Source organism: Ranitomeya imitator, chromosome 4 (assembly GCF_032444005.1).
Source record: "Ranitomeya imitator isolate aRanImi1 chromosome 4, aRanImi1.pri, whole genome shotgun sequence".
Classification (NCBI taxonomy): domain Eukaryota; kingdom Metazoa; phylum Chordata; class Amphibia; order Anura; family Dendrobatidae; genus Ranitomeya; species Ranitomeya imitator.
This window is the reverse complement of record NC_091285.1, coordinates 639,915,583-639,926,214: the sequence shown is the minus strand read 5'-3', so window position 1 is coordinate 639,926,214 and position 10,632 is coordinate 639,915,583. Positions and strand designations below refer to the sequence as shown.

The 10,632-nt window shown below is 41.3% G+C and overlaps 1 protein-coding gene across 1 annotated transcript in view; it reads right to left on the bottom strand.

Annotated features, from left to right (window-relative positions):
• Positions 1-2,715: 2,715 nt before the first annotated feature.
• Positions 2,716-10,632, bottom strand: part of LOC138677048 (serine protease HTRA1-like) — a 72,091-nt gene continuing 64,174 nt past the window's right edge. The window contains exons 8-9 of the mRNA XM_069766867.1: positions 4,691-4,786; positions 2,716-3,270 (exon numbers count right to left, since the gene is read on the bottom strand). Of these exons, the coding sequence (XP_069622968.1) occupies positions 3,105-3,270; positions 4,691-4,786 (262 nt within the window). The 3' untranslated portion in view covers positions 2,716-3,104. The remainder of the gene's footprint in view (positions 3,271-4,690; positions 4,787-10,632) is intronic.

Genomic DNA, 10,632 nt, shown 5'->3' with positions numbered 1-10,632 from the left:
ATGTGTCACTGCAGTTATTAGCTGCGGTGATGTGAGGCGGGAAGCATGCTCCAGCACATATAGTGCTAAGAGAGTTGTTCGTAAAACTGGAATGTCCTAACAGTCATAAGAAATGGGTGGGAATGACTGCTCACATATCCCCACCCCAGGGATGTGGTTTGGCAGATAAAACGGAGACAGAGTGTCTCATTCGGTGTCTGGGTCTGGAGAGGTGTGGATCTCCTGTGTGTTGGTCTGTGCTAAGGCCTAAAGAAGCGGACACTATCCTGAGTGGGCGCACCCGCTATATTGTATGGGCTTTTTACTTTGTGTTTTCTCCTTGTGCCGGAAAAGGCTGTTCTTTTGTTTGCATTCCTGAGCGGTTTATGTAGTTCTAAATAAACCTGCCTGAACATTTCAGCAATACCGCATCCTGTGCCTACGTCAACCGCAGCTGAGTGAGTACAATCCTCTACAGCTCAAATTTAGATATTTTCCAACACCTCTCTACTTATGGACTCCAATGAAACCCGAACGCCCCGCATGAAACTGACGACACAGTAGGGTATTGGGCACTTCCAAGGGAACCCTATTTCTCTATAGAAAGTGGAGGCTTAATCTGTCAATTGTATGATGGCTAAAAAAAAAATACCAGAAAACCCTTTAAATTGTATGTTGCTTATCTCTACCATTTTTTTTCGCTTATATAATGATAATTAGCATTGCAGATACCAAGGCTTACCATTTAGCCAGTCTTTTCCTGATGACTTCAGTTTATTATATTTATTTTGTGACGTGCAATGTATACTAGCAGTGACCTCATACAACATATATACACTACTCATAAAAAGTTAGGGATATTTGACTTTCGGGTGAAATTTCAGGATGATCTTAAAATGCCCTTGAACCTTTTCAGCTGAATTTAATGTGACGTCTCTAAACTTTGAATGCACATGTCCAACTGTTCAAGGTTTTATTACTTTTTGCCCAACTTGCTGTTCTCTAACAAGGAGCTTAATGGCAAAATTCACCATAGGTGTTGGATCCACGAATCGCCCGATAAATTTTGGGGTTCAATTAGAATTGGTATCAAACAGTTGTCCTCATCATGCTGTTAACATCTTGACATCATAAGACGACACTTAAGATTTGATGAACAGTACCTCGCCATGGTGAGGCTTCAAGCAGGATTTCCTCAGATGGAAATGGTCACGGAGCTTAGAGTGTCATCAGCCGCCCTTCAAGACGAATGGGAAGCCATGCCTCCGGAGACAATAACTCGACTTGTGAACAGCATGAGACATCATTGTCAAGCTGTAATTGATGCTGAAGGCCAAATGACAAGTTTTTGAGATGACATTTTTTGTTGGGGGTATAACCACCACCGTTGTTGACTTTTGTTTCAATAATTTGTTTGAGTTGAGGAAACCACCATTGCTGTCTCTACTTAAATGCCCAACTTTCATGATAAATATCACTGTAACGGTAACTTTCTACATTTTCCATAGATTTCACCCGAAAGCCAAATATCCCTAACTTTTTGTGAGTAGTGTGTATGTGTATATATATATATATATATATATATATATATGTTTGTGTGTGCGTAAATATTTAACAATAAATTACATAGATTCAGAGTACTGATTAAATGTCTATTGTGAAATATTCCATATGACTCAGTTACCTATGAAACCTTGCTGCAGATCGTGGAATGAGGGGATGAGTTGAAGCATGCTGACATTTTTCTATGTAGGAAAGCATGCTAAAGCATTGAGTGAAATATGAAACTGACAGGATTGTTTTATTGTCCGGTGCATAGAGATACTGTATGTACTTTGACTCAAAGGAAATCTTATTATTTTTCACGTACTGTCAGTGTGTGTATATGGAACTGGGTGAATTTATGAGGTGCAACTTTGCGTAGACCATTAATATGTGCATGGCTGACACGTTCCTTCCCGTAATTGTTATTCTATATTCTGTAAAGAATAATGCAGGTCAATTTCTGTATGCCAAGAATATAATTAGCATCTTGTTTAGTGAATAAGAGACTTTAAGTCCCGCCCCCGAGGATCTTGATCATGTTGATAAACTACCGTAAATGGGAACACCCACTTTTCAGTGAAATTTACATTAACCTTGCCTTTTTCAGAGCAGGACTTTCCCAAATCTGGGACTGTTGAGTGGTTATGAGCTATTTTATGCAGCTAATAAAATTATATAATACAATGTAGTTAAAGAGGTTATTTGGGATAGCAAATCCATCTTCGAAAATTCTATTAAGCTATATGGAGATTAAAGAGTACGGGATTAAAAAAACAACACAAAACATGGCTGCTTTTTTCTAAAAATGGTGCCACACCTGTCCATGGGTTATGTCTGGTATTGCAGGTCAGCAACAATGAATATCACATAGAGACTAGTGGATGGATGTGACGAATTGTGAAGGAAAAACAAGACTTAAGGGTCGTTAGGAATTGGTTAAAGTGATGAGCAGCTACAAAAAGCGCCTCTCTCTGTGGAGGACTCTGATCTGTTATTTCAAGAACAGTCCATTCATATTGATGGTCACTGTGTAATTTTCCCTCGTTTGGCTCTGCTGGGAATTGATTACTTGCTGTTAAGTTCTTTACAGTTGTGGGACACCCTGTGATCAGCTCATTTTCGGAGGCCCCTTGAAACCAGAAGGAACTGTTAACTGTGTGGACAACCCCTTCAAGCAGAGTTTGTAAAGGATTCAAATATTGCCCTCAGTCTTTAATGTATAAACACATATGGCCAACATTTTGCTTTCTTCATTTGCCTGCTTTGATCGTCAGTCCTCTGATGGGCTATGTTGAGGGATTTCCATTTCATTAATCCTCGTTGAATATGAAATTGAACAAAAGCGCAATACATATATCCATTTTGGTTCAGGTTCATATATAATAGTGTAATATTGGTGCCTCTCCCACAACCTGTGTGTGAATAGGGCATTCTTGGAAAGACTACAGTGGCATAAAATGAGAGGTCAAGACTGGAGCCAACTGGTGATATCCAAGTGTTAACTTCCGTCCACAAGGCACGTGAGGAGATCTTAAAGATGGGTTGGGACATCTGAACTTCAGATCATGTCATGTGTGGCTCTAGCCCATCTCCTCCGGCACTACATTGAGAATGATGTCTTCATTGCCTCTTCGTACCACGATGGATAGGGTCTCGCTAACCTTCACGGCTTCACTAACATCTTCTGTAGTGCTCACCGTTCTTCCATTAATGCTGATGATGACGTCGTGATCCTTCATGCCAGCACTGCGAAGGACAGTGATAATAAACAGATTAGAATATATCTACTTAGTGCAAAAGGCCTAGCATAGAAAAAAATCTACTAAAAAAACTTTTAAATTGACATGTTTTTAACGCGTAACATGAACGTAAGGTTAATAATATAACTTTTTACTTTGTACTCTTCACCTTTGCTATACCATACAGATCTGAAGCCATCAGTTCCAAAAACATTTATCTTGGTCTCATCATGTCAGAGTATAGAGTCACAAAATTCGTTATATTTTTCAGCATGGGCCCTGGCAAATTGGAGGTGGCTTTCTTGTACATTGACTTTAGGAGATGCTTCCTCTGTGGATGATGCGAGGGCAACGAAAAATGCATGGTTCCTACAGTGACCCATGTTGGTGGCAGTAACCTTATGCGGTGCTGTATGAGCTGCTGGTGTCGGGAATATAGATTTCATTAATGGTATCATGAGTTCACAGATGCATTGCTCTATAGAGAAAGAGAAGATGCTGCCATCACTCCGTGTCCTTGGTAGACTGACACTTTTCCTACATGACAATGTTCCCAAACATGCGTAAGGCCACTGTTGCATTTCTGAAGAACAGGCTGAAAGTGGTTCATTGGCCAAGTGTCTCCTGATCTGAACTCCTATGGGGAATTCTGACGAGACAGGTTGTCATCAGTCTCCATACAGGATCCAGGCTATTAAAGCGGTCATTCATGAAAAATGGACAAAGATAGATGTTGCAATATGTCACAGACTTCGTCATTCCATGCCTAGAAGACTTGGTGCAGCCCTTGAAAATCATGGCGGTCATGCAAAATACTAGATGTAGTAGTGTTTGATGTGGGGTGGTGCTCATTTTTACACCAACCAATTTGAGTAAAACACAAGATTTTGTAATGAAAGTTCAATTATTACCCTTACTTTTATATTATGGGTTACAAAAATGTTCTATGAAACTCAGTCCTCTCAAAACACTGGAAATAGTTCTTGTTTAGTGAAATATTGGTCAAAGTCTTACTTTTCAAAGGGAGTGCACTCATTTATTCTGAGCACTGTGTATATATATATATATATATATATATATATATATATATATATATATATATATATATATTTATTTAGTTTTTAATCCCGTCTGTGAAGATAATGACCTGATCCTTAAGAAATAAACACTACGTAATTGTCGGTGTCCACCTATTAGGCATATTGACCAAAAGTGAAAATGACATGAGTTGTAATATTGGGGTGATAAGGAAACAAACAACATTTTCAGTTAATATGAACATCGTAGAGAAGAGGGATCCTCGTTTCGGGACCTCTCTTGATGAACCACAATGCTTTGGTGGTCTCGACCTGTCCCTACATAACCGTGAATGTGGCAGGAGAAATATCTGACCAGACAATTGACATATGTAGTCGTTGGTTTGTTACCTTGCAGCTGCAGTTCCCGGAATGACCTCAAACACGTACACTCCAGCGTTGACATCCGGGAAATCGTTATCCCTCATCTTAAGTTCACGGATAAGACTGTAAAATATGGAGTATTATGCTTCAGTTTTCGATCAGTGGAATCGTTGACCTTCATAAGTTATGAAATAAGCTTCTAGATGTTTTTGGTTTATAAGTAGTGATGAGTGCCAGTGTTCGCTACTCGAATTTGCCTAGGGTGCTCGAGTGAAGTGACATGTTCGAGTCCCCTTGTCTCGCGGCTCTTAGACATCCACAAAACGTGGGGATTGCCCGTGTATGCCGGCCAAAGGTGTTCTTTCATGAAAAACATTTATTGTTAAGAGAAAAAAATGTATGATCGGTGGGGTTTATAGGTTTGGCCACCCACTGATAATACGAATGAGTAACATAGTAACATAGTAACATAGTTAGTAAGGCCAAAAAAAGACATTTGTCCATCCAGTTCAGCCTATATTCCATCATAATAAATACCCAGATCTACGTCCTTCTACAGAACCTAATAATTGTATGATACAATATTGTTCTGCTCCAGGAAGACATCCAGGCCTCTCTTGAACCCCTCGACTGAGTTCGCCATCACCACCTCCTCAGGCAAGCAATTCCAGATTCTCACTGCCCTAACAGTAAAGAATCCTCTTCTATGTTGGTGGAAAAACCTTCTCTCCTCCAGACGCAAAGAATGCCCCCTTGTGCCCGTCACCTTCCTTGGTATAAACAGATCCTCAGCGAGATATTTGTATTGTCCCCTTATATACTTATACATGGTTATTAGATCGCCCCTCAGTCGTCTTTTTTCTAGACTAAATAATCCTAATTTCGCTAATCTATCTGGGTATTGAAGTTCTCCCATCCCCTTTATTAATTTTGTTGCCCTCCTTTGTACTCTCTCTAGTTCCATTATATCCTTCCTGAGCACCGGTGCCCAAAACTGGACACAGTACTCCATGTGCGGTCTAACTAGGGATTTGTACAGAGGCAGTATAATGCTCTCATCATGTGTATCCAGACCTCTTTTAATGCACCCCATGATCCTGTTTGCCTTGGCAGCTGCTGCCTGGCACTGGCTGCTCCAGGTAAGTTTATCATTAACTAGGATCCCCAAGTCCTTCTCCCTGTCAGATTTACCCAGTGGTTTCCCATTCAGTGTGTAATGGTGATATTGATTCCCTCTTCCCATGTGTATAACCTTACATTTATCATTGTTAAACCTCATCTGCCACCTTTCAGCCCAAGTTTCCAACTTATCCAGATCCATCTGTAGCAGAATACTATCTTCTCTTGTATTAACTGCTTTACATAGTTTTGTATCATCTACAAATATCGATATTTTACTGTGTAAACCTTCTACCAGATCATTAATGAATATGTTGAAGAGAACAGGTCCCAATACTGACCCCTGCGGTACCCCACTGGTCACAGCGACCCAGTTAGAGACTATACCATTTATAACCACCCTCTGCTTTCTATCACTAAGCCAGTTACTAACCCATTTACACACATTTTCCCCCAGACCAAGCATTCTCATTTTGTGTAGCAACCTCTTGTGCGGCACGGTATCAAACGCTTTGGAAAAATCGAGATATACCACGTCCAATGACTCACCGTGGTCCAGTCTATAGCTTACCTCTTCATAAAAACTGATTAGATTGGTTTGACAGGAGCGATTTCTCATAAACCCATGCTGATATGGAGTTAAACAGTTATTCTCATTGAGATAATCCAGAATAACATCCCTCAGAAACCCTTCAAATATTTTACCAACAATAGAGGTTAGACTTACTGGCCTATAATTTCCAGGTTCACTTTTAGAGCCCTTTTTGAATATTGGCACCACATTTGCTATGCGCCAGTCCTGCGGAACAGACCCTGTCGCTATAGAGTCACTAAAAATAAGAAATAATGGTTTATCTATTACATTACTTAGTTCTCTTAGTACTCGTGGGTGTATGCCATCCGGACCCGGAGATTTATCTATTTTAATCTTATTTAGCCGGTTTCGCACCTCTTCTTGGGTTAGATTGGTGACCCTTAATATAGGGTTTTCATTGTTTCTTGGGATTTCACCTAGCATTTCATTTTCCACCGTGAATACCGTGGAGAAGAAGGTGTTTAATATGTTAGCTTTTTCCTCGTCATCTACAACCATTCTTTCCTCACTATTTTTTAAGGGGCCTACATTTTCAGTTTTTATTCTTTTACTATTGATATAGTTGAAGAACAGTTTGGGATTAGTTTTACTCTCCTTAGCAATGTGCTTCTCTGTTTCCTTTTTGGCAGCTTTAATTAGTTTTTTAGATAAAGTATTTTTCTCCCTATAGTTTTTTAGAGCTTCAATGGTGCCATCCTGCTTTAGTAGTGCAAATGCTTTCTTTTTACTGTTAATTGCCTGTCTTACTTCTTTGTTTAGCCACATTGGGTTTTTCCTATTTCTAGTCCTTTTATTCCCACAAGGTATAAACCGCTTACACTGCCTATTTAGGATGTTCTTAAACATTTCCCATTTATTATCTGTAATCTCATTTCTGAGGATATTGTCCCAGTCTACCAGATTAAGGGCATCTCTAAGCTGTTCAAACTTTGCCTTCCTAAAGTTCAATGTTTTTGTGACTCCCTGACAAGTCCCCCTAGTGAAAGACAGGTGAAACTGCACAATATTGTGGTCGCTATTTCCTAAATGCCCAACCACCTGCAGATTTGTTATTCTGTCAGGTCTATTAGATAGTATTAGGTCTAAAAGTGCTGCTCCTCTGGTTGGATTCTGCACCAATTGTGAAAGATAATTTTTCTTGGTTATTAGCAGAAACCTGTTGCCTTTATGGGTTTCACAGGTTTCTGTTTCCCAGTTAATATCCGGGTAGTTAAAGTCCCCCATAACCAGGACCTCATTATGGGTTGCAGCTTCATCTATCTGCTTTAGAAGTAGACTTTCCATGCTTTCTGTTATATTTGGGGGTTTGTAACAGACCCCAATGAGAATTTTGTTACCATTTTTCCCTCCATGAATTTCAACCCATATGGACTCGACATCCTCATTCCCTTCGCTAATATCCTCCCTTAAAGTGGACTTTAGACAAGACTTTACATAGAGACAAACCCCTCCTCCTCTCCGATTTTTACGATCCTTTCTAAACAGACTGTAACCCTGTAAGTTAACTGCCCAGTCATAGCTTTCATCTCGCTTGTGAATATAGCAGTAGTATACATGCACGATCAAGGATCCAACAGATTCAGTAATGTAAGTGGACCACACTGCGCCCCACTGCTTCATTTACTTGGAAAGCATGGGACCATTCTCGTGATTTGTGGTGGTCCCAGTGGTCAGACCTCCAACGATCATACATTTATTACCTATCTTGGCACAGAATTTGTTTAGGCAAACTACTAAATAGCTTTCCTTAAAAAAATATTCAACCATTGTTCTGCAGAGTGTTTAAGTCCTTTATCTAGTTAAGTACTTGACTGAAATGTTCAAATCCTTAAGAGCTCCTGTTCCTTGTTTGATGTCTATCTTTGCTTCCCGCTTCCATCTTTTAGTGTTAGGGTACCGTCACACAGTGGCACTTTGATCGCTAGGACGGCACGATCCGTGACGTTCCAGCGATATCGTTACGATCTCGCTGTGTCTGACACGCTACTGCGATCAGGGACCCCGCTGAGAATCGTACGTCGTAGCAGATCGTCTGAAACTTTATTTCGTCGCTGGATCTCCCGCTGACATCGCTGAATCGGCGTGTGTGACACCGATTCAGCGATGTCTTCACTGGTAACCAGGGTAAACATCGGGTTACTAAGCGCAGGGCCGCGCTTAGTAACACGATGTTTACCCTGGTTACCAGCGTAAACGTAAAAAAACAAACATTACATACTTACCTTCAGCTGTCTGTCCCCGGCGCTGTGCTTCTCTGCATTCCTCCTGCATCCTGTGTCAGCGCCGGCCAGCCAGAAAGCACAGCGGTGATGTCACCACTCTGCTTTACGGCTGACCGGCGCTGACAGTGCAGAGGAAAGCAGAGCGCCGGAGGACAGACAGCTGAAGGTAAGTATGTAGTGTTTGGTTTTTTTACGTTTACGCTGGTAACCAGGGTAAACATCGGGTTACTAAGCGCAGCCCTGCGCTTAGTAACCCGATGTTTACCCTGGTTACCGGGAACTTCGGGATCGTTGGTCGCTGGAGAGCGGTCTGTGTGACAGCTCTCCAGCGACCAAACAGCGACGCTGCAGCGATCGACATCGTTGTTGTATCGCTGCAGCGTCGTTTCAGTGTGACGGTACCCTTAGAGTTGGCAAGAGGGATGGAAGTAGGTTGTACATAGCTCTGCAGTAGACAGGAGAGCAGACACAACAGGCTATAGACAAAGAGGAAAGCATGTGTAGAAGAAATAAGTGCAGGATAGAAGCTGTGCTAATATACAGGTCCTTCTCAAAAAATTAGCATATAGTGTAAAATTTCATTATTTACCATAATGTAATGATTACAATTAAACTTTCATATATTATAGATTCATTATCCACCAACTGAAATTTGTCAGGTCTTTTATTGTTTTAATACTGATGATTTTGGCATACAACTCCTGATAACCCAAAAAACCTGTCTCCATAAATTAGCATATCAAGAAAAGGTTCTCTAAACGACCTATTACCCTAATCTTCTGAATCAACTAATTAACTCTAAACACATGCAAAAGATACCTGAGGCTTTTATAAACTCCCTGCCTGGTTCATTACTCAAAACCCCCATCATGGGTAAGACTAGCGACCTGACAGATGTCAAGAAGGCCATCATTGACACCCTCAAGCAAGAGGGTAAGACCCAGAAAGAAATTTTTCAACAAATAGGCTGTTCCCAGAGTGCTGTATCAAGGCACCTCAATGGTAAGTCTGTTGGAAGGAAACAATGTGGCAGAAAACGCTGTACAACGAGAAGAGGAGACCGGACCCTGAGGAAGATTGTGGAGAAGGACCGATTCCAGACCTTGGGGAACCTGAGGAAGCAGTGGACTGAGTCTGGTGTGGAAACATCCAGAGCCACCGTGCACAGGCCTGTGCAGGAAATGGGCTACAGGTGCCGCATTCCCCAGGTAAAGCCACTTTTGAACCATAAACAGCGGCAGAGGCGCCTGACCTGGGCTACAGAGAAGCAGCACTGGACTGTTGCTAAGTGGTCCCAAGTACTTTTTTCTGATGAAAGCAAATTTTGCATGTCATTCGGAAATCAAGGTGCCAGAGTCTGGAGGAAGACTGGGGAGAAGGAAATGCCAAAATGCCTGAAGTCCAGTGTCAAGTACCCACAGTCAGTGATGGTGTGGGGTGCCATGTCAGCTGCTGGTGTTGGTCCACTGTGTTTCATCAAGGGCAGGGTCAATGCAGCTAGCTATCAGGAGATTTTGGAGCACTTCATGCTTCCATCGGCTGAAATGCTTTATGGAGATGAAGATTTCATTTTTCAGCACGACCTGGCACCTGCTCACAGTGCCAAAACCACTGGTAAATGGTTTACTGACCATGGTATTACTGTGCTCAATTGGCCTGCCAACTCTCCTGACCTGAACCCCATAGAGAATCTGTGGGATATTGTGAAGAGAAAGTTGAGAGACGCAAGACCCAACACTCTGGATGAGCTTAAGGCCGCTATTGAAGCATCCTGGGCCTCCATAACATCTCAGCAGTGTCACAGGCTGATTGCCTCCATGCCACGCCGCATTGAAGCAGTCATTTCTGCCAAAGGATTCCCGACCAAGTATTGAGTGCATAACTGAACATTATTATTTGATGGTTTTTTTGTTTGTTATTAAAAAACACTTTTATTTGATTGGATGGGTGAAATATGCTAATTTATTGAGACAGGTTTTATGGGTTATCAGGAGTTGTATGCCAAAATCATCAGTATTAAAACAATAAAAGAC